General features: G+C 37.3%; 1 protein-coding gene across 8 annotated transcripts in view; it reads right to left on the bottom strand.

Moving 5' to 3' along the window:
• LOC121506530 (tensin-like) overlaps window positions 1-25,631 on the bottom strand; it is a 145,823-nt gene that overhangs the window by 78,600 nt on the left and 41,592 nt on the right. For all 8 annotated transcript variants that reach the window (XM_041782379.1, XM_041782378.1, XM_041782381.1 and 5 more), the window contains 6 exons: window positions 24,091-24,203; window positions 23,943-24,003; window positions 23,779-23,854; window positions 23,468-23,597; window positions 21,401-21,466; window positions 21,190-21,315 (listed from right to left, as the gene is read on the bottom strand). In XM_041782379.1, the coding sequence (XP_041638313.1) occupies window positions 21,190-21,315; window positions 21,401-21,466; window positions 23,468-23,597; window positions 23,779-23,854; window positions 23,943-24,003; window positions 24,091-24,203 (572 nt within the window). The remainder of the gene's footprint in view (window positions 1-21,189; window positions 21,316-21,400; window positions 21,467-23,467; window positions 23,598-23,778; window positions 23,855-23,942; window positions 24,004-24,090; window positions 24,204-25,631) is intronic.

Here is a 25,631-nt window from a genome sequence, read left to right on the forward strand (position 1 = left end):
GGCAACCTGTGATGATCTCTGACTGTTCCCGGCAGCGGGGGAGGGACTCCACCACTACCACCGCCACCACATTGCTGCTGCCTGGGAAGTGATGTTGTTTCAAACAAACTACAACTCCCACGCCTTCTGACCACTAAGGACTGGAGCACCCTGGTGATGTCATCAGAGGGGATCCCCTTAGTTGTGATCACCACTCTTTCCCGTAACTTCCTATCAACTGGTCTAACAACTCCAGAGTAAATGCAGAGAACTCTTCCAGAACTATGGAGGCCCTACAGGTCAACTGGAAAACACTGAGTAAATGTGAAAATATGTGACTGAATACAAACATAATAGAAAAACAAAACATCTCACAAAATAAAGAAATATTAAATCAAACCTCGTCAAAATGACAAAATACAGAATATCCAAGTTAACACATTTAATTATTAGAACGTATTTTAAAATGTTTGATGTTTAGTTTTTTAAAATATATCTTTGAATTTCATCAATTTTTTTTAAAAATGTTATACTATTTTTTTGCCAAGTAAAATTATTTCAGTAATTTGTGAAATATTTAATGCATTTTATACAATAAAATACAATAAAAACATATTTATGGCAACTTGTGAAATTTTGTGTTACTAAAATATTTATTTTTCTATTAGGGGATGGGTTTTATTTGTGTCCATTATGATATTTATGCAGTAAGTGGAGTTTTTTTTTTTTTTTAATTTTTTTTTTTAAATTAAGTATTTTCTAATTTAAAGGATGTTTTGCTCTTGGCGTTTTTGTATTTTAATTTCTTATTTTATTTTATTGAAAAATTTTGCATTAAGTGAATTTCTTTGGCACCATATTAACCATTTCTCCATTTTTACAAATGCTTTTGCATTCGGAGAAACACTTGTTTACCTTTTACTTAGTATGTTTACATTTTGTAAATTATTTCTTGCAATATGTGCAATTTCTTTGTAGAATTTTTTTTCAGAATTTAATGAAATGCTTTTTCTATTTATTAAAATATTTTTGGATTCAGAGAAACTTTTTTTTTTTGTGCATTTCCCTATTTTTTTTAGCAATATAGTTTTTGCATTTGGCAAAATGTTTTTGTTTGCTTTCTGTTTAGTATTTTTGTGTTTTGTCAAGTATTTTATGCATAAGTGCAATGTCCTATAAATAAAACCTTTTTTTACATTTTGTATAATTTGTTTAATGAAATATTTTTCAATTCAGGGAATGCTTGTCTTGAACTCTGTTTTTTTTTTTTACTACTTTGAGCTATTTGCATTAGAAAAAATGTTTTTTATTTCATTGAATGTTTTTGCATTCAGTGAATTACTGAATTTTTGATTTTCATAAAAGCTTTCGCATTTGGAAAAACTCTTAATTTAGTATCTTTGCATTTTGTTAAATATTTCTCGCAATCTGTGTAATATTTTTAGCTGTACATGTTTTTTACATTTCATCAAACTTATTTGAGATTGATAAATATTTGTTTTATTTAGGGGACTTTTTTATGTGTTTTATCAAAATAACATTTTACATATAATTGGAATTTTGGGGGATATTATTGGTATTTTTGAATTTTTATGTTTTTCTGCTTTAAGTGTTTTTCTAATTTGAAAATAAAAAACATTTTCTATTGAATGTTTTTTCTTCACTGAATTTCTTCTAAATTTCAATTGGAATTTTTTCATTATTTTGATGAAATGCTTTTGCATTTAACATTTTTTTCATTTTTTGGATATTCTTAAATTAAATTAAAATCTTTTTGTATTTCTTGTTACATTTTATTTGGTAACATGTTTTGAGCATTTCAGCATGGTTTCTATGTTTAATTATGTATTTTTGCATTTTGAGAAATGTTTTTTGTGTTTCATTTAATGCATCTCGTTGTCATAATTACTTGGTTTAGGAAGATGTTGCATTTACTAGGTTTCGCTCATTATATTTGAGCTTCATTAAATATCTTTTGTAATAAGTTACATTGTTATTGTTTAAAATGTTTTCTTTTTTTTCAATTTAATTTTTTGGTGTTCCAAGAAATGTTTTGCAGTTGACCCTCAGGGCCTCCATAGACCCCAAATAACTGGACCTCTTCGTTCCTTCAAGACCTTACATAAATGTCCAGTTTTCCATGGCCTTCAGTCTGCATGTTTCCCTGCTAAACTCTGTTTGTCTTTCTCTCACTCTCCCTGACCTTTAACAGAAGAGGGAATGCCCTTGTTCTCGCTCATAAAAGAGGACCTTTCAGTACCATGTGGCAAAAACAACCCAAGTTCTCCATGGTGACGCCTTTTCCAGCTGTTGGTTAACCCCAGTCCTGAGGTTAAATCTGGTTAGCAGGCGCTGCTTTCTGTTGTGTCATGGCTCAGAAACTTAAAGAAAAACTAGATTTCATGTTGTTTCTATTTTTCTACATTGGTGTCTCAATTTTGGGCTTGATTAGGGGGGTTTTGCATAAGAAATTTCCATGGAACCACCAACCTAACAGACAAACAAATACAGTCTTTAGTTGATATTCCAAATCCAAAAAGTCTAATGCCATTATTTCTATGTATTATATCTAAAAAATATAGCAAATTCTTAATAAAACCCAGATGAATTCTCAAAAAAAAAAAAATAAAAATAAATAAATAAAATCATTTCCACTCTTCAGTTGCCTCATTAAAAATCTCCGGCTTGTGAAGTGTCTGCTATCTGATTAGGCTTTGGTAATTGTATGCCAACAGGATAAAGTGTAGACAGAAACGTCACAGCAACGACTTACTCACAGCTCAAGTATGAATTTCTGAAATGACTCTCACCTCCTTAAACACCTTCAAAGCTATTTTCTGACCCTCACTACCGGGTGAGGAGAGATCTGTGAATTTGGTGCACTCCTCTGGACTTAGTAAGGAGCAGAAGTGCCAGACTACGTCAGGCATGACGAGAACTCACTAAACGAGCACTGCGAGGTCGCAACCTTTACATTTGCCCCACACGTATGGCATGTGCATAAGCCAGGAGACTCATGTGCTTGTGTGCATCACTGCGGCTGCATATTTGGACATATTTTGTGCATGATGGCAGCAGAGTTGTGCTTGGTTGAAGGAGTTCATCTTTCAGCTTGACTGGCCGATGGATGAGCAGCATGTCTGCACAAGTTAGAATAAAAATATACTGTAAAATGTCTTCAATAACTTTACAACTGGTGATTTATATTACATACATTATGTCAGCTCTGAACCTCAGACAGTTTTTTTACTGGTACAAGGCGCCAAGTTTCACATTAATGCAGCTATAAATTCTGCATTGAAACTTCACGTTTGGCAAGGTTTCCCTGATATCATCTTGCAGAGATAAGTAAGATTTTGTATTAACACAACATTTATTGTTTTTTTATTCTTAGCTTTTAGAGAAAAGCCTTTCTCTGTTTAACAAATTATTTTTGAATTTGGGCTTTTTTTTTTTTTTTTTTTTTTGCATTACCTTGCCTTAAGTCTTTGACATTTTTCAAATCTTGATGTTTTTTTTTTTTGGCATTTTATTTATTTATTCATATGTTGTTGCTTATTTTCATCTTATGATTTGCATTCACATTTCATTCACATTTTGTTTTACCTTTAAAAGCAATGCCTTTCTCTGTTTAATAAATCATTTTTGAATTTGGGTACTTTTTTGCGGTCATTTCATTGAATATTTTTTATGGTCTTTGACATTGTTATATTTCTATGATTTTTTGTGAGTTTTTTTTGCATTTAGATTTTTTTTTTACTTTATTCATGTAATGAATTTCATTTGCACTTTACTGAAAATATTATTTTTGTAAAACACTTTTGTGTTTTGCATTTTTTGCCTGTTTATTTAACATCTTTGGTTTTAGTTAATGTTTTCCAATTTTGTGTCATCTTTATGTTTGGAGTCCAACATTTTAAGCATTTTATGCAATTTTTGTGTATAACAAAATCATTTTGGTTGTACGAAAATATTTGTTGCATTCATTTTGTTGTTAAGTAAAATGTTTATGAATTTGGCAAAAAAAACAAAAACAAAAAAAAACAAAAACGAATTAGTGTAGGGAAATATTTTTCTCTTCTAATAAATATTGTAATGTGTCACAGGCTTTACTTAGATATATTTCATATTTTGCTCTCCATATTTAGCTTCATTAGACTTTTTTGTATGACAAGTTAAAGATTTCCTGGTTTTTACTATGGCAGCAGAGTTATGTTGGGTTGGGTGAGTTCATCTTTTGGCAGAAAGTGTGGTGTATATTTCACATGTTTGCAGATGACACACAAATATATCTCCTAGTTAAAAACAAGATCCCAAAGCCTTAACAACCACTTCTTGACTACGTCCAGGAAAAAAAATCATACACTCCCAAATGTTTCAGTGAAACTTAATCATAAAGCCTAAAAATCCCAGTGAAGAATTGCCCAGAAATTTCATGTAATTTCATGAAAAAACAAGCAAATTCCCATCAAGTTTCTAAGCAAATTCATCCAGATTCACATATGCGCTCCCCAAAGTTCCCTGACGAAAAAAAAAATTCAAATCAAACCCCAAAATTACAAAAGTGTTTTCCAAATTCTCATGAAAATACAAATAATTTTCAAAGCAAATTCCCACAATAAATCCTCCAATGAAACCCTCTAAAATGTCAAAACATATTCCCAAAATGAAAATTTCTAAAAAAAAAAATGAGCTCAAATTTCCTTCAAAATTTCTGACAAGAAAATTCTTTCAATAGTTCAGGCAAATTACTTAAACTTAAACTGACATTGTAAACTGGATGGCACAAAGGCTTTTCAGACCCTTTGCTGAAAATCTTGATATGTATTTTGTTTTTTACGTTTGACAGACAGATCAACCTTGTTGTTCGAGGGGAAAGGCTGGTTTGTGTCAGAGCACAAGATTTATAGTGTTTGTTTAAGAAAATAACCTTAAAACTGCTCTACACTTCGTAAAACCTCTGCTGAGGAAATTTGAATAACATGGAAAAATGCTAAAACAGCTTTTTTTTTTCTTGTGTTAAAAAGTTGATGTTACTTCCTTTGAAAACATACAATCACAATCAAAACTCCTTAAAAAATAGCAATATTACTACAGTGATATGGTCAATTATTATAACGGTGATGTTGAAAAAGATCTGCTGCAAATGATTTCTCAAAAGCCACAGTTACTAGGCAGAAACATCACATCCTATATTTGACTTTATATTGAAATATGGATGCTATACAAGTATGACGCCATACTAAAAATATTCAATGACCCCACAACACCTACTGTACAGTAACACCAATGCCAAAGAGCTTTAGATCTGCTAGCTTTTAATTCTCATGAGCTTCATTCTGACATACAGCCATTTATTTAAACAGAACAAATGGCTTTCTTCTATTTGTGGCAATAAATAGCTGCAGCAGAACTCAAATTAGATCAGTTGAGTCACCAAGGCTTGGCTAACAGAAATAGCTAACAACTTGTCTCCGACTGAAGTAAATAAGTGCAGCATGCCATGCTTTTGGAAGGACTATTCCATGTTTCCAACTATTCATGAACGGTTAGGTTTAGGCTAATATCCAAATGCTCTATAAAGTAGGATTTTGTAGGATTAGCAGACGTATTTTTATATGAAGTACAAAAGAACATTTTGTTCTGGATATTTCTGCAAAAAGCTGACTAAAATAGTCATCAGTCAGCCTTTTTATCCACTAATGTAAGCCTCCCCCCAACCTCTTATCCACACCTGTCCGTTCTCCATATTCCCCCATGTGACAGATGCTCTCCTCTCTCGTGAAAGTGCCGGAAGCATTGCTCATACAGAATCGCACACCCACAGCACCTGCCTCTTGGCTGTAGTCTCTTAAGTGTTCACTTGAGTGTCTCATTGCCATGTCGCAGTCTTGGAGGCCATTAAAAAGCCATTTAAACACCTGTGGCCAATGGTTTGTTAAAAATAGACACCATTGTTATTGCTGTATCAAATGCGCCAGCTGGGATGTGGATTAGATGCGCAGTTAGTATATTCAAGATTAACAAACACGTTGATTGAGGTGGCACATTTGTCGACAAGCCTATAAAGAAGTGAGAACACGGTGGACACAGCAGCTGTATATGCAGACATACTTCCTAAATGACTCCCTGGGTTCTTGGTGTATAAAACTGTTTTGGAGCATAGATGTCTTGTTTAAATGTCAAAATACTTTAATTGCACAGGTTTAAACTTAAGAATATATTAATTTTATGAAGATTTATTTTGGTCTTTTTTCCTTTATTTAGACAGGAGACTGGACAGTGTAAAAACCAGGGAAGAAACACTGGGGAGGCGTGCCGGTAGTCGAGTGGTTAAGGCGCACACCATATACGCAGGCGACCCAGGTTCGAATCCGGCCCGTGGCACTATTTCCTGCATGTCTCTCCCCGCTCTCCTCCCTGTTTCCAACTCTATCCACTGTCCTATCTAAAAAAGGCCAAAAATAAATCTTTAAAAAAAAAAAAGAAACACTGGGGAAAACATGTAAGACGTCCACCCAGAAAACCCAACCGCTCAGCCATCTGTGCCTCATGATGTAGTCTTAAGGTAGAAAATTCTCCTTTAAAGAACCTGTAGTGCTTAAAATAGCTTTTGTAGATATCCCTTGGATTTCCACAGGGGTTGCCAGGTACTCCTTTACAGGTGTTCCTCAGGGCACTGATCTTGGACCATTTAAAATGATCTTAAATCTCAATTGCTGACATATTTATTATGGTGAAAACTACTTCCTGTTCAAAGACAAAGCTTAGGGTTTATCAGGTCCTCTGAAATAAGTGGGAAAAGCTAAAGATGCATTCCAAACAACAGCTAAGATCTCAGGAGGTTAAAGGAGTTCCTCAGGGCATTGTTTTTGGACCATCTAAAGTTATCTTAAATCTCAATTGCTGACAGAATTTTTTTGGCAAAACTACTTCCTGTCCAAAGACAAGGCTTAGGTGTTTTTTAGGTCCTCCCAAATAAGTGGGGAAAGCTAAATATGTTTCCAAACAAAAGCTAAGGTCTCAGGAGGTTAAAGGTGTTCCTCAGAGCACTGTTCTCGAGCCATCTAAAATTATCTTGAATCTCAATTGCTGACAACCTTTTTTTTTGGCGAAAACTACTTCCTGTTCAAAGACAAGGCTTAGGTTATTACCAGATCCCCCCAAATATGTGGGAAAAGCTTAAAATATATTCCAAACAAAAGCTAAGGTCTCAGGAGGTTAAAGGCGTTCCCTGGGGCACTGTTCTTGAACTATTTAAAGTTATTCTATATCCATATTCCTTTCCTATGATAAGTTTTCTCTCACTTTATGCAGACAAAACCACAACATGTATGCCAGATACATGCAGTCAATGTTAGGACTCAAATGGCTAGAACATGGGCGCCTGGTTAAAGTATCATTAGACAACCAAATACTTTGAATAAACAAAACCCTAACAAAAAAAGAACTAAACCACTCAAAAATAACTCTTCACAATAATCCCTAGAGGAATCACTCAGGGCACGATCCTGATCAACCTTTTATTTTAGTATTAAGAAGTAAAGCATTCCTTGTATCATTTTATGCAGATGATGCCATGATGTTTACTTCTCTGCTACAAGTGTCCAGTCAAGTCTACTGATCCTGTTTGGTATTTACTAAAGACGAAAAGATATTCTGCTTTATTATTCCAGACATCTATTTCTAAAGGACTTTAAGTGTATTCTTTCATTGGATTTGCTTTAGGAGCTTTCTAGGGGTGGTGGAAACTTAACGATGGGGTCGACTCTCTTATAGGGGACATGATGACCTTATAAAACCGGCCAAACCCATTCTAATAAAATGCAGACATATATAAATATAGAAACACACCTAGTGTTTACACGCATAATTAAACTTTGTCACTGAGGGCCTCTTGCCTACTTCAGACAGAGGAACGCATAGAGTGTTTAATTGGATATGGTGTTTGATTTCATGTATGATTATAAAGACGTTTATACATACAGACTACTGCAGTAAGACCTACATAGTGACCTGTAGGGAGGGTAAACCTGTGAAGGAAAGGACTCTTGAAGGGATGAGTGAGGGTCAGGGGGTTTGAGGAAAACTTGGTGAGCTTGTGTGAGAACAGTTAAACTGGGAGGTTTGGAAAAATGACACACCTGGTTTTAAGAGAAGGCCAGGATGACAAAGATGAAAAGAAGCATGTTTCTTCAATGCTCAACCCTCAAAACTGGAATCTGGGACTACAGTGAAAAGGGTTCTCTAACTTGACTGCAGAAACTTTTAAGATTATAGCAGGCTCTTATACCTCAAAGTCGACCCCTTTTTAAATATTTCAAGGAAGTATGATGAGCCATAAAACCACCTAGATATCAAATTTTTCACCAAATCTGGTGTGTATGCCAAGTTCGGTGAGTTTCTAGGCACGATAGGATGCTAAAAATTTGATAAGAGGCACAAAAACGTAGGTTACTACTCAGGCCCCAATTAATCTTGCACAGGAAAAGCAGCTCAAAGAAGAAATATTAACACATTGTAACAATTTGATTAAGTTTACTTTTTTGAGAGTCATTACCCATGCTGGTTAGTTTTATGAAGATGCAAAAGTACCTATTTCAGACATGTTGTTCAACAATTAACCCTCTGAGCAACTAGTTAAAACTAACACTTTTGTATAATCAATATCCAGGAGTGCATGTACAAAATGACTAGGCGATGTTTAACGACTGTGGCAGCATTTTCACATTTAAAAGGTTCTGTTTTAGTCGTTTCCTGTGTTAAAGTATCTCGAACAACTTAGCGAGAGATTTCTCCAAAAAACATTTTTTTGCTTTTTTAACAGCTTCTAATTCTGAAAGAGTGTAAGAAACTCTCTGTAGTTCAAAACTTACAACATTTACCCTCCAAGCCCTTAGCTATTTTTAATCATTTGGTCTCACCTGGACTTGTTGTCCTAAAAGGCTTGTAAAACATCAACCCTGTAGTACACAGTCAAACTCCAAACATCCTTTTTCATAAAAACACAAAAAATGGAAATTAAAACTCAAATATTTTTATGTGTGAAACACACTAAACAATAATAACTAAGACTCCCATCTCTTATGGACCAAAAATGGAACTATTTTACTTATATCTTGAAAATTGTTATAAATTTACCACTGGATTGCTCTGATTTTTTTTCACAAACCTGTGGCAACATCTAACTACACTATACAGTACTATTGTCTTTATTATAATATGTTATTTATCATGAAAATGCCTTTAGTATGGTTGGTAGATGAATTGGCAATGTGTCCTAATATAGATTATATTTTACATGCCTAAACAAGTTTATGTCCAAATATGTTCCCCAATTTTTCAGGCTAAAACTGCAGTTTAGCTGAAAATCCAACACAAACAAATCCTATTATGACATTTAGTACTAATATTTCCCTTTATAATGTGTAAGTTTCATCAACTTATCATGATTAGATTTGATTCTGGGGCCGACTGTCAGAGACAAAAAGAGATGTAAAACTGCATTTCCAGAGTTCTGGAGGTAATAGGAAGTTTGAGATACCCTTGGCCACTGCTGATTGGTCGTATGTCGTGGATGCTGACTGTTCTCCACTGATTGGCTGGGAATAATCATCTGTCTACTGTATAAAAGAAGTTGACCGAAGAAACCATACACAGTTCCTCGCCCCACAAAGGGCTGAGACAGTATAAGGGACCAATTTTGTCTGACTCAACAGTCCTCAATCTGGTGAATTGCTTATTTTCAATAAGTACACTTTAACAAGTTATTTTATAAATAAAATGTCATTCCTTGTTCTTAAGTGGTCTCAAGGATAGGAGTTCAAGAATTGCCGACAGGACTAACAGCTCCAGTGGGATATTGTTTACAGTGTCACAGAAGTAACTTTGATCTCAAGACCTCGACTGTCCTCTTCCTCACATGCCACAGCATTTTTGAGTCAGCCGGTAACTCTTCCATGTGCAATTATACACAGTGACAAGCAGTGGCAGGCTCACGGCTGTCAGCGAGCCGTCGGGTATCTCTCAGCAGGATGTGACATTCACCTTCACTGCTTTCATATCGCCGTGACGACTGGCAGTCTGCATGCCAGCAGCGGGTGACTGGGTTTGATTGACAACTGAAAGACTTGTCTTGAAGATCTCTGAGTGCGTGGTGACATGGGGAGACACTGCAAAAATACCCTTGTTAAGCTATTTATTCGAGTGTTTGTCATCAAGCTGCTTTGATTTGTGGTCATTACTTGATAATGGTTGGTAATAGTCTATTCGTTGCAGTAGATCATGAGATATAATGTGACAGTCCATCTGTGAGAAAAGGTGTCATGGTTGGTGTATCAGTGACTGGCACAAGGAAAACTGTCGCGGTTTTATATTTGCCATGTCTGCCTCTCGCTCCATCTATCATCCAGTGTCCAGCTGTCACAGTTTGAGGTAACGTGACGTGACCGTATCAGTGTCTGGCTCCACGATTCATTTCAGGGTGATGTCATCCATCCGCCCGTCTGTCATCCGAGTGACCATCATAAAAAGCTATCCGACTGTCTGTCTGTATTTATCAGACTGACATCCAGCTACACTCTATGGCCTGATTCGAGTCGACTGTCTGAGATGAAATGCCACAACAAGCTGCAGAATCTGAGTTTGAAGTGGGTCAAGTTTGAAGACATTTTGCTAAAACCAACATTAGCTTAAATGAAGTTACGTAAAATCAAGTGTGATGTCAGCAAATCTGTTCGTTGTCATGCTTTTACTTTGTAATTTCTGCTGCCTCAGACAAGATTTTTTTGGAAAGAGCATAAGGAACTTACGGTAGGTAGCAAGTTCTAGCATTAGCTTGAAAGAAGGAACTTTCTACTGCTAGAGAAGTGAATGAAAATAGTTAAAAAAGTTAAATGTTTGTACTGACAAGGTGCAGATGACTTTTGGCTTGTCCAATGTGATCTTTACAGGTTGTTTTTTGAGAAGGGGCACTGAAAAGTACAAGGGTAAGCTAGCAAATTTCATGTTAGCATTGCTAGATTGTAATTATTCAAAAAAAAAAAAAAAAAAAAAGTGCACATATTTAGTGTTAGGAAGGGAAGGGAAGCAACTATGGAAGTCTTAACCCTTGGTACCCCAAGCCAGTTGTTGCTATTTTTGGTCCACCTGCATTTTTGATGCGAAAATACCTGTAGAATCTCAACCTGCACTAAAAAGTACTTTTAAGTACTGTCTATCAGTGTAGGTGAAGCCTGATATGATAGCTTGGTGCTTCTGAAAGTGCCCAAAATCCTAGATGTGCACCTCCTAAAATTTGTAAGTTTGCATCAAAACAATGTCTGTGAACCCTGTGATTGGTCCAGTGGGTAGTATCAGGTAATTATCTGAGTATGAATACAGTCTAGAGTGAGTTAAATCAACTGCAGCTCAAAGTTACATAACATATCACACATGAGACACTTGGTTTTAGCTACCAAACGGGGGAATGTAGCTGTGGGACCGGACAATGGCATAACGATGGCGCTGCTTTGTAGGGTTTGAGCGGAGTATAGCAAATCAACAATGGCACACCAACGTACAAGTAAAGGGTGCTCATGACACACAGGTCACGATGGACTAACTATGTAGCTACATAGATTTAATACAGAAGTATAAACCAGGCTTTGTGGTCTCCTGAATGGTAGGTTGCTTCTCTGTACATTTGTCCATGCATGTGCCTTTAACAAGTGAGAATCAGCAGGCCTGACCCTAACCCTAACACTACTGCTGCACCTGCCAGTTGTTTCCAGATTCTAGTCCATCTTTCTGAGTGCTTTGGACTGCATGTTTATCTTACGATCCTTCAGTCTTGTGCAGAAGAGATTTGAATGCACAAGCAATTAACAACATTGAAAAAACTGCAGCATATACCGGCATAAAGGAAAGACAAAGTGGACAAAGAGAGCTCCAGAGAAAGCCGCATGGAGACATCTCCACAGACAGTAGGAGAAAGGAGGCATTAAGGGATAAGGAGCGGCTCAGTGGGGTTCCCAGGCCTGGGATTTGAACCTGCTGCTGCAGCTCACTGTGCTGTCAGCGAGAAGTCTAACTAGCAGCATTATGGGCTCATGCAAGACACACACAGGGTGCTTTTAAAATACCTGAGTGCTCTCCATTTCTGCAGACCAAAGACATGCTTTGATAATGGACTTTTTGTCACCTACTTTAGCGTGTGTAAAGGTTATGAACCTGTTTATGGCAATGATGTCTAATAAAACAAATACAAACAATCCAAAAACAGCTATAAGAAGCTATATCGTCTCAAATCCTGTCTCCAGGGTGGGTTCAAAACACAAATCCTTCTCGCAGAGTCTAGCTACCAACCATGCTCCCTAATACTTTTGGCGTACCCAAAATTGCAGCCCGCTCATAAAATGTTCCACACACAAATTGCTCGCTCCATGACTCATTTGGTGCCGTATAGGTGCCAAACACACAGGATGCAACCGTGTTGATATGGAAACGCAACAAACAAGACAAACAGACTCCCATGTGTGCGGAGGAACTTTACAGAAACTCATATTCTTGTCAGGAGATGTGGTTTTTGAGGGCAAAACCTGCATAATTCTGCATGAAACCAACCGGTTCCTGCATAAATTATGTAATAATCCTCATTCTGGGTGCATTATTATATAATATTTGTTGCTAATTTGTTTAAAGAAGTTGCTATTAGTAACCCAAAGGCCACACAACACTACTCACCAACCAATGCAGATTTTCCGCTTTCTTGATTTTACTTCACTCCTTAATTCCTCTTCCTCCTTCCTTCATTTAAACTTAAGCACACAAAAATTACATTAAACTCTGGCAGCTCTCTGGCTGTCTCTGTGTCTCTCTGCCCCTCAGTGCATGTCTCTCTATCTCTGCCTCCCTGTCTGTCTCCGTCCAGATATTCCAGACATGTTTCAGGGCTCGGCCCCAGCCTAATAAGGGAGGAGGGCGGTAAACAAGGAAGGCGGCCTGTGCGGTCACCGGGCCCTCTGCCCTACTGTACACCACACACATGCAGACACACATACTGGAACTCACACGCACACTTCTTCTCTCATGGGAAGTTGCTGCATTGCTATTGCAAATCATTCTCTAGGACAGTGATACTCAACGCATGGCTCTTGAGCCACATGTGGATCTTTTACGTCTTTATTTGAAATATTATTCCCCCAGAAAACCTTAAAAAAGATCAACTTTAACCTCAGAAATTATCCATTAATCAGATTGTTCCCCACTCTTGTACAGTTGGCTTAAATTGTCAACCTTTGTTTTTCTGTTTGTATATTTCCATTGCCCTTATTTCCAATATTTCTTCCTTTTTTGCCACTTTTAATCTATTTTTACAGCTTTTAAAGCCCAAGTTTGCCACTTCTATTGTCCCTTTTCACCAGTTTCTGCCTTTTTGTCCTGCTTTTTGCTATTTTTTTTCCCACTTTTTGACATGTTTTGACCCTTCTCGGCAATTTAAGATGCCTTTTCCCATTGAACGCCACTTTTTTTCCCCCATTTTTGCCACATTCTTAACATACCATTTTACCACCTATATCTAATTTTTGAATCAATTTTGCCACTTTTTTTTTTTGGCAGTTTTTGACGGTTATGCCACTTTTGCCCATTTTAGTATCTTTTCACTATTTTCTTTCTACCAAATTTTTACCTTTTTTTTTTTTTTTTTTTTTACATTTTTATCACCTGTAACTCATTTTTTGTTATCAGTTTTTACCATTTACCACCAGTTTTTGCCTCTTTGATCCTGCTTATTCCTATTTTCAAAATTTCCCCCATTTGCCTTTTTTCCCCTTCTTGCATATTTAAGCTGCCTTTTTCCATTTTTGCCGCTTTTGCCCATTTGAGTTACTCATTTTTTGCCACAGTTTACCTTTTTTTTGGGGCCATTTTTACCACCTGTAACTCATTTTTAATAATTTCTGACACTTTTTCTCCCCTTGTTGCCATTTTCCACCAGTTTTCGCCTCTTTTATCCTGTTTATTCTTAACCCATTTTTTGCCACATTTTACCATTTTTTGACCTTTTTTTAACCATCTGTAACTCATTTTTTAATCAATTTTGCCACTTTAACACAATTTTCCACAACTTTCACCCATTTTTGTCACTTTTTTGCCACTTTTAGACCATTTTACCACTTTCACTTATTTTTATTGCCACTCTAACCCATTTTCACCACTTTTAACCACTTAGATTATGGCTCTTGCAAAGGTATTTTTAAAATAGTTTGGCTCTTTGGTTAAGCAAGGTTGAATAACACTGCTCTAGGAAGTTAACCGAGCCTTACTTTTTTTAAACATGTCTCCTAACCCAAATATTTAGTTTAAAGTGGCCTGTGTTAATAGGATGGTTGCAGTTTGACTATGATATCGACTTACGATATTGATATTGAAAAAAACGACTTATTGAAAAAGGAAAGACTAATTCTGCCATTGTAGGTGTTGACATGACTCTTTCTAGCTAGTTAAGACTGTACCTAGAACCAGCTGACCTCTCTTTACAAGTTAGCAATGACTACATGACTTTGGCTATTCTTACCATTTTAGCTGTTCAGCTTGTGGGTCAAACCCAGATGTGGAAACTGAAGACAGTGCAAAAATACCTAGTTCTGTTGGGGTCTGGCTGAGATGTACAGATGCAAGAGTAAATCAATCCAGCCACAGTTTCTGGGTGTGCTGATCTTACTTTGAAAACTTGATTAAGTACAATTTCATTCATTCAGACTGGTATGTTCAGTTCTGAAAACTGAATGTGGAATTCTTATGTGTTTTAATATCGTGAAATTGTGTTTAAAGGTTCAAAATGAAAACAAAACCGATTGGTTTCTTGTATGTTAGTACTCCATCTCTGTCATCAGGCAAATCCATCTTGAATAGCTCCAATCCACAACATTTTTGCCAAAGAAGAAAAAAGGCAGTAGCTACGGGCGGGGTTGAGTTGAACTTGAAGCCGTTTGCAATGGCTGCCTCCAGTGGGGTGGTGCTAGGCTAGGATGTAGCTCTTGCATAGTGTCAGTTTTACCAGGTTTTTTAAAAAGATTTTATTTTTGGGCCTTTCGTGCATTGATTACATAGAGGAGGACAGTGAATAGACTCGGAAACAGGGAAGAGATTGGGGAGAGACATGCGGTAAAGGGCCACAGGCCAGGATCAATCCCAGGCCTTAAACTACTCGACCATCTGCCCGCCCTGGATCACATTTCTTTAAGGAATAAAGAATAAAATGATTGCCATTGAGAAACTTTTTGCATGATGGGAAAATGTTGTTTCTCATCTTTCGGTCTGCTTTGGCATGGGTTTGCAGTCATTATTGCCGGTGTGTCGAGTGGCTACTGCCGTGGTAGCTATTAGCTTGGATGTAGTTGTAGGAAAGCTGCAGTTTAATCAGAATTGGACTTCATTCCTTTTTAAACCAAGAACAAAGAGCCACAAAGAAAGCTCGTCTTGGCAAAAAGGATGTTTTTGCATGTCTCCCTACCGGCCTTGGCATCAGTTTAATACACTCAGAAGCTCTGCCATTGGCTATGTATGGCAGCGGTAGCCTGTTAGCTCAAGAGTAGCAAATATGCACAACAAAATTTTGTCTTGTCACTCTGGTTGGCCCATCACAAATGTGACAGGCAGAACGTTCCTCCAATCACCTTCTGAGAAGTGATTTTTAAAAGTACTGCTCTTCCAAAATGCTTTCAATGAGAGCTTTCCCAGATAAACGGGAAATACGTCCATGCAAGGGATATTTGAAACCGTGGATCTGGTGCGTCAGGTTGTTACACTTCCACCGTGCCATTATGATTTTCCTCTTGTGTTTGACTAAGAAAACAGATCAGACTTTGACCAACAGGTGACTTTTTCTACCTAATAAACAGGATCCCAGATATGATGGGGCGATGAGTTCTCTGAGCAAGACAGAGTGGTGTACCGGGTGCCTGGGCATGCAGAAAAAAGTCTTTCGGACCTTGGTCCTCCCAATCTTACGATACTATTGTGAGACCAGAGGTGCTCAGGAGAGCAGAGTTGGAAAAGATCAGCTACTTGATACAGTAGTGGTGGCTGGGATTAAATGGCCACCTGGCGCAATTTCCTGGGGCTCTACATAATGGGCACCCGGGACCCAGTGGGCTGGTCCAGACGCCGGGGGTGGCCAAACCTCATTTCTACCTAACCCCAACCCTGTTTTTCCTAACCCTAGCTCTAGTTTTCCCTGTCCCTAAGCTCAGTTTTCCCTAACCAACCTTACTTTTTTAAACTACAACATTAGTGTATCTTATTTTTCTCCATTAAGCATCACACTGGAGAATCCAGCAAAATTCAGACTTGGCAACACAACATGTTTTTAATTTTGGTGTAAATTTCTACATGTCATTTTTAGATAACAGATTTTGTTCATAACACTGCAGCTGTTGCTCTTTGGCTGCTCAGTGGCCCAAACGGTGGCCTTATGACTTGTTTGACCTCCCGGGTCGACAGCTGCCACCACACCACAGGGCTATTAGTGGAGCAAAGGCGAGCCGACAAACACAAGGTGCATTTCCATACACTTACTACCACATAAAAGAACTGTTAAAGACACATACAAACATACAAACAGGTTTACAGCCAAACAGAGGCGCTCGTCAAGATTCATAAAGTGCAGAAATACTGTACAAGACCAGCACAAACAGCTGGAAAAATATCTTTACAAGCAAAAACATGGTCACATCCACTGGTATGAAATGCTCACAACCTCTAAGCTTCCTAATCCTGCAGCCCTGTTAAAAGACACCCATCTCTCGTTCAGTTCTCTCAGCTGGATTGCCAAGGTTGCCGGATTTAAAAATGGCGTCAGGATGAGCTCCCCGATGCATTGGGGCATCAACGCCTGTGGCTGAAATATTTATTTAACAGCTGGAAAAATAAACAAGCGTGAAATCTCAAAATGATTCCTGATGAGTGATAAGAGTTTAGGGTGTAAAAATAGGCTGTGCTGTAACACGATTTCTACATAATGTGTATGTTATCACCTCAGTTCAGAAGCTTAAACATGCACAATCAACTGTCTTTAACATTAGCGTTCAATTTTATATGCCAGAGCTGGAGGGGTTGTTGTCAGGTTGTCCATTCATTCAAGATTTACTCAGACTTTTCTCTAATGTCCACTCTGACTCAAGGATAAACTGATAAGCCAGGGGTCATCAAGGTACATTTGCACAATATTATATATTATACATATTATTGTACTAGACCCAGAGAATGAGGCCCTAAAAATCCCAGAGTATGGGCCCATGCCAATAGTGATGTAGCATCTATATTAACTAATTTTGATACTTTTTAACCCCTTTTCACTACTTCAGCTGGCCATTCCTGCAACATTTTCTGCCACTCTTAACCCATTTTTGCCATTTTTGAATACATTTTTTCCACTTTTTGCCGCTTTTTTTTACTATCCATTCACTACTTAGCCAGTCTATTTTTGCTTTATTTTTAGCCACTTTAACCCAAGTTTTGCCATTCTTCTTCTTTTTACCACTTTTCCTACATGTTTTATTCCCTTTGTTTCACTCTTTAATCCATTTATGCCACTTTTTAACCCATTTTTGAAACCTGTTGCCATTTTTTCCTCTTCACCACATTTTAACCTCTTTTCACCACTTTGTCTGGCAACTTTTGACCCTTTGTGCCAATCCAGAAACCCATTTTGACACTTATCACCCATTTTTGCCACTCTTTAACCCCTTTTACTGTTTGTTTTTAATCTTCTGTAAAGCACATTGTGTTTATGCCTGTATGAAATGTGCTATACAGATAAATTTGAATTGAATTGAATTGAATTTTAACCACTTAATCTGGCCATTTACGCCAGTCTTAACCCAGTTTTTAAAAATACTTATGAACTTTTTATTAATAATGGCTGACAAGTGAGTTTTTGTGAAAACACATCAAATGTTAAGTCATTCTAAAACTATTTTAGTATAATTGTTTTAGGGTGGATTAAACAGCTGCAGACATTTAAAGCCAAAAGATACCCTTTAAATCCCAACATCTTTTCCTCCTAGTCTGAATGATCTTCTGGGGACCAGATAGGAAGCTTTGGGGGGCCTCATATGGCCCTCTGCCTGCCAGTTGATCACCAGTGAGATAAGCTTTTGACATTCCAAAGTTCAAGGTCACTGGGCCAGAGTCTGAGGTATTACTTTTTGGATTGTTCAGTATTGTGGACAAAACATCTTTAGAACACTAGTTTCCTCAAACGTCCCACTGGTGTCCACTCTGATTACTTTTAGAAGTATGAAGTCAAAGCTTAATGTCATTGGGCTTCATGGTTCCCAATTGCTACTTCAGGATTTCCAGTCTCTTGACCAGGTTTACCTGATGCACAAACATCCTCTCTGACTCAAGGAATAAACTGATAAGCTCAAAATATAAACTTCAATATCAATAGGCCTCAAATTCATCACTTGTAAGTTATCGATAAACCTCGAGAGAACCTTAAGGGACATTTTTCTAGATTACGCACAAATGTACACTCTAACTCAAGAATGAACTGATACGTTTTTTTAATTCAAAGTTTAAGGTCATTAGGTCTTATATTCATCTCTTGCAGGTGAATTGGATTTCTCATTAATGCCTTGAAGGACTACTGTCACTGGCCACTTTATTAGGTACACCTTGCTAATACTGGTTTGGGCCCCCTTTTGCCATCAGAACTGCCTCAACTCATAAAAACCTGAAAACACTAATTATAGCCAGAAAATTCTAATTTTTTGGGACTGAAATTATTTTTTCACTTCCTACTGAAATCCAAAAATCCAAATTTCAATGAAATTCAACATATATATTTTTGGTATCTCATTTGATACATTAGGTGTTTTTGGTAACTGATTATCGACTTGAGGGCATTTTTAATCATTTATCAGATTGTAATCAGAAGTTGCTTTTTTTTGTAATTTATTGATCATAATGCTGCTTTGATTTTCTTTGTGTCAGAGCACTTTGTTAAACCTTGTTTTTAAAAGTGCTATATAAGTAAAGTTATTATTATTATTATTAGAAAGAGGTATCATAAAAGTATGTATCAAATTTCACAACTTCGTGGCATAGTTTCAACAAAGTGTTGGAAACATTTATCAGAGATTTTGGTCCAAAAAATGTAAATCCTAGAATTACAATATTTCAAAATAGCTAAAATGGCAAAAAGTAGCAGAAATGGATTAGAAATGCCAAAAATAGAAAAAAGTGGCAAAAAAAAAAAAAAAAAAAAAAAGAAAAATGGCAAAAATGGGTAAAAATGGCAAAAACAGGCATATTGACTGGTAAAAGGGGATTACAAAGTTGCTCAATTGGTGTTAAATTGGCAAAAATAGGTGGAAACTTGGTGAAATGGGATGAAAAATTGATATAAACTGGCAAAAAATGAGCATATCAAATTGCTAAATGTGATAAAGAGGGGTTATAAGTGGGTCAACAGAGCCAACAATAGGCAGAGAGTGGCAAGATTTGCTATTGAAGTGGTAAAAACAGGCAGAAAAAAGTGGTGGAAAGGGTTTAAAATGGACAAAAATGGGGTTTAAGTGGCAAAAATGAGTTCAAATTGGTGGGAAAAGAGCTAAAAACTGGTTAAAATGTGGCAAAACTGGAGTTAAGTCGCAACAGTGTAATCTATAAAATATTCTTAGGTTTTTTTTTTAAGGCCTCTGGAGACCCCCTATCAGTGTCTCATGACCCCCAGTGTGGTCCTGACCCCAACGTTGAGAACCACTGCTCTATTGGAGTACAGTGAGCTCCAATGCTTTGTGACATGGTGCATTATCTTGCTGGAAGTAGCCATCAGAAGATATTAGATGATGCTTAATTGGTACTAAGGGGCCCAAAGTGTGCCAAGAAAATATCCCCCACACCATCACAGCACCACCAGGCTGAACTGTCGATACAAGGCAGGATGCATCCATGCTTTCATGTTGTTTATGCCAAATTCTGACCCTAGAATCTGAATGTTGCAGCTGAAATCAAGACTCATCAGACCAGATGTTAGCTCCAGTTTTGCCAGGATTTGAATGCCAACACTTACGCCTTTCTCTGTCTATAAAAACAGGCCTTTTCCGCAAATTCCCACGTCCAGAGTGTAATATCAAAAGCCACAATTACACAAATGAACAAACTGGCCGAGAGGTTTTTTTCTTCCTGCTGAGTGCTGAGAAAACGGCCGCCCATTCAATTAGGATCAAACTTGCAATCCTGGCGATTTCACGCTGACCTTCTCGCAACGCAGCAATTACAGCGACGCTCCTCCGGGGGAGGGATGTTCATAAAATGAAATGGGTCTTTGTGAAGCCGTAAAAAGAGGAAAAAAAATCCAATATATATAAGTGTGGATGCAGAGATACAATAGCTGCCAAGTCCTGACTCAGCGGAGGGTGAGAGCATCCCTCTGTTTGTCAGATTAACAGCTGTAATTATGAGCGTCATCATCACTGCTGCCACAATTAGGATTACAGTCTTAAAAATAGGATCGTTTATGGTGTTATCAATGCGGGATGTAAAGTTTATTTAAGGAAATGACAGTCCCACTTACTCAACCTCACACTATATACATTTACGGCAAATTCAATTCTTATTTAGTATATCATCCTGACAATTATGAATAAAACATTTTACATTTGTAATCACAGCATTTTTTTGTGCTGAGGAGGGGGTATGAGACACAGGATGGTGGGTATTGGGCACTTGTGGGACTTTAGGCTGGTGGTGTCTCAGGTTACAACCCCCCTGGGGAGGGGGGCAGCCAGTAGCAGGGCGACTGACGCCCCCCTATTTCTGCAGCGGCTATTTAAAGGCCTAATTGACAGGACAGGGGGAGGGAGGGTGGGGGGTGGTCTGCATGGGAAACCCAGAGATGTAGGTCTCTGAGACATGGATCTTTCATTTTTGCTGCATAGAGCAAAATTTAGAGTGAAAGACTGAGATTTGTAGAGTTGCAGAGTGCACTGCCAGTAGGTTCTCAATCGAAATCATAACAAAAGTGTGGAATAATGGGCAGTATTGTACCTGAAAGAGCTTGTATTTGTGGTTAATGTTCAAATGAACAGCTTAAATCTCAGAACCCAACCATCATAGCAGCAGATGAAACAGCCCTCAAGTCTGGAGGTCTCTATAAACAGCTGTTGATGAGTGGAGACAATCCCATCCATCAACCTGCGGCTGTTTATTTGAACATACCGTGCTCGCCGTCTGCAGCGTCCTCACAGCGATGTTCAAAGTTCTCATAAGAATCCCAGCGGATCAGGTGGTCCTGGGTGTTGTAGTCCACGGAGACGCTGGGGCCGTTCTCCAGGTGGCTGAGGCCTAAAAGGGTACAAATACAGTGTAATCAAATATCACTTAAAGGGGGCTGTTTCATCGCATAACATCCTTAGGAAAAATGGACTACCTTTGATTTTTTCAGGTCCATATGAGAAAACAAACTCCACCTTCCCATATTCTGGAAACCTCTCATCTGAAGAGACAAAAAAAGCAATATTATAGTAATATGATTCAAATGATTAATTATTTATCCATAATAAATGCTCCTGCATAAAATATCAGCAGAATACATGCAAAAAGATAAAAGACAGGAGAAAGAAAAAAAATGTTCATCATACAGTCATGTAAATCCCAATCTACAGAAATAGTTCACAATATATGAACATAAAAGTGTACAGATGTTAATCCAAACTATGAATATCTGAATATTTGTGATTCACAAAACAAACAAACAAACAAACAAATAAACAAAAAAAAAAAAACATGTGAAGCACACAAACACAATGGCTGAGGGGAACTCCGGTTAATTTCTAACTTGTCTGGAGTCTCTGAATCATGAAAAAAGAGAAGAAACATGCATATAAAGAATGTGCAATAACAATGCAGATTCTAAATTCTACAATTCAATGAAGCAAAAAGAGAAAATAAGAAAAAATACAAAAATAAATGCAGGAATAAAATAAAATATAAAAATATAAATGTAAAATAAAAAAAATGTTATAAATAAAATATGTAGGATTATCTGAAAAACCCCCACAAAAGTAAATGCAGGAAAAACATAAAAATATGTGATTTCAATCATAAAAATAAAATTATTTAATGCAATAAGAATAGATTTCAAAATGTCTAGTTTTAATAAAAAAAAAACTAAATAAAGGGAATTTAGGTTTAAATTTGTTATTTCAAACAAACAAGGTAAAATTAAATGCAACAAGAACAGAGTTAAAAAGAAAGAGTACAAAAATTCTTCACTTACACAAAAAAGTGAAAATTATATGAAAAGAGAAAAGACTTCAAAATTAGTTAATTTAAATAAAGGGACACTTAAATGCATCAAAAACACAAAAAACACAACACAAAAGGGAAAAATAAATGCATCATGAATAGAGCTCAAAATTTATAGTAAAAAATTGTAAAATTAAATAGAGGACAAAAAGAGAGTTATAAAAAATAAATGCATCTAGAATAAAGTTAAACTGTATTTTTATGAAAGAAAGACAATGAATTTCAGGAAAGGAAGACCACAGATTACTAGTTTCAATCCCAAAGGAGGAAAATTAAATGAAGGCAAAAATGGAGTTAAAAATTTACAGCTTTAATCACAAAAAAAAATGTAAATGGAGGAAAAATATTTCAAATTTACAGCGATAGGAAAACAAATGAAAATAATCTCAACAATGAATGAAAGGGGATGCAACTGTATTCTATGTTTTCACCATTCAACTGTTCAAGCTTAAATTTTAACCTCTTATAGCTGTGCTGAGCCAGCAAATTGATTGCCTGGACCCTTGCTAATCTAATTTATCACCTTGTCACAGGTGGGATTTACATTATGTGTGTTGTGTAGCAACAGGCTACTTCTAACTTTCTCGGTCTAGTTTTGTATATTTCATCCCCCATCACCTTATAAAAAGACTTAATCTTCTCTTTGACTCTTGACAGAAATAAATTAAGATGATTTAAATGTTGCCACTCTATTGTGCTACTTCAACATATTATATAACAAATGTAAACTTTTAGGGTTAGGGTTAGGGTTAGGGGTTAGGTTTAGGGTTAGGGTGATTGATTGTTGAGTTTGTAGATTGAACAGTGAAGGGGAAATGAACAGTCACAACTGTAAAAATTGTATTTTGATTACTTCTTCCTTCTTCCAAAAGGGGGCAGGACCAAACCACTGCCTGAAAGGAATCCTTGATTTTCTTTTCATTTACATGGCTTTAATAAATGCTTCACTGCCTTCACCACCAGAGGACCCTGTTCGCTATTAGAATATGAGGCCATATGGAGCTGTGTTCTTCTGTAGCAGAGGGAAACATTTCAAACTGGACACCACATATCCCAAATAACCAAACAAATAGAAACTTCTCTGATTATTCAAAATTATGGACTAAACACCACACTTACACTCACTTTCCTTGACTCAAAGCAGCTTAAAAAACACAAACACTTACACGACAGCAGATACAGCAGTTACCTTTAAATGTGTCGTCGAGCTCGCTCTTCCCGAAAACAACCCCGAGGTCGTGGATGGCGCACGTGTGGAACTGCACCCTGAACACCACGTCTCTGGCCGGGTTCCTGAACCGTTTGTGGTAACACTTGAGCTACAAGAAGAAAGAGCATGACAGTTAAAATCAATGATTTAATTTACCTGCACATATCCCCCAGTTTCCCATGGCGATGACGATGTCTATCTTGAACCTTAGTATCTCACTTATTCTGCAAAAATGATTTCTGAAGACTGAGGATGAGAAAGAAGTGCAAAATTTGACAGATATTTCATACCAAGATGTCTCCCTTCAGAAGCAGGCCCGGTTCAATTGTGATGCAGATACTTGTGTTGCTGTCTCCTTGCACATTGCTGTAAAAATGACAACAACATCATGTTAAATTCAACTACTATTCAACTACACCTTCTACAAACTGAACTGGGATCAGAGTTCACGTACTATATTCCTGATGTGTAGACTGGCTGCATTGCCTGGTAGATCTTAAGGAAAGGACGGCAGCCTGCGAAGGAAAACAATTTACACACATTTAATAGTTTTTAAGAAAACCAGCTCTCTATTTAGTGTGTTGGCAGAGGCAGACACTCACCTCCTCTGGACTCAAAATTAGGAATGCCGTGCATTATGACGTGATGCAGGAACAGAGGCTTGTTGTTGATTTTTATGTGTCCAGAGAGGAGGCCGTTGAAGTATCGCACATACCTGCAAAAAAGAAGTCAGTCAGGACTGCCTGTGTTTGGAGGTGTGGCTGTTCTGGGATCCAGAAGTCAGATATATGATGAAGGAGGAGCTGGGGTGGAGGAGGGTTGGAAAAAGCAGCTTGTGGAGGGAGCAACTAAGCATAGCCAGGCTAGAGCAGTTTAAATCTGGCAGCACGAGTGCTTAGAGCGAATCAGCTGGCTGTCAGCTGACGTGAGATCAGCTGATCTCAAGTATATGGCAGTGCCTGAACTAACACTATTAACAAAATTAACTTCGCTTAAGCTGGCTAAAATTGCTAATTTTAACAGACAAACATTGAATAAATAACTTGGGCTGTTGCCAAGTCACTAAAAAGAAAGAAACACACTCTTTCCTCTTTGTGAAAATGAGAAATAATCTTGAAATTCCTCCAAATTACTGAAAAAATGCCCTTCTGCCCTGATTCTGACCTGTATTGTTGCTATTCTGTTCACTTCTCTGTTCATTGCCAAGCGTTTTGGGGCATGTTTTATGATTCTCTACACTTAAAAGGGAAACAAAAGTTCAATTTTCCCTTTCGGGGACTCTAAATCAAAGTCCAGCTCAGCCATTTAGATTTGAATGACCCTTTTGGCTGAAGAAACTTTGGGCAACATTGCCAAACTTCAATTAAAAGGCTTTCAGCATTAGTTCGGTGCATTTGGGAAACATAATTCTAGCCTTTACAATCACTGTTCCTTCATTTAAAGCATTTATTTTGACATTCTAGTCGATAGGTATCCAAGGTTTAGATGTAAATGATGGTAGGTGGTGGATTAAAGGTTCCTGGAACATAGAAATAATGAGGAATCATTAAAACTCAGTTCAGTTCCACATTAAAAAAAAACTCTCTATCCATGGCAGGGAAATGTCAGTGAATGTGTGAACACGGGCCAGTTGGGGGTCTGTTGAGTTAGTGTAGTCTGGTTGTTAATGATGATAATGATGATGGTACCAAACACGACCTTGACCGTGGGGGTCGCAGCACGCAGACACCCCCGCCATGCTCTGCTGTCAGCGGCCAGATGGTTTCGGCTCTTTTTAATTCAATTAGACCGTGCTGAGACGTGCTGAGAGCTCGTAGCCACAGTAGGTGTGTGATTTAACACGTAATCATGTTCTCTTTGATGAGGAATTATCGGAGGTTTTGCATGAGGCAAGTCAGTATAATGTACATGTGCAAATTAATGGGACAACGCTTCAGCTAATAGCATTTCTTCCATTTGAACAGTGAAAGTGAAGAGTATTTTTAGCTCTTATACTCCCTTAATTTTAGCCTATTTAGTTGTACAGCTGCATCTACTGTCTATTTCTTTCTTTCCCTTCAGTAGTGGCATCTTGTCCGCAACTGACCTCACCTTGGACTGCGGGTTGTCCAGGTAGATTATCAAGTTCTTAACCTCATACTTC

Source organism: Cheilinus undulatus, linkage group 24 (assembly GCF_018320785.1).
Source record: "Cheilinus undulatus linkage group 24, ASM1832078v1, whole genome shotgun sequence".
Lineage (NCBI taxonomy): Eukaryota > Metazoa > Chordata > Actinopteri > Labriformes > Labridae > Cheilinus > Cheilinus undulatus.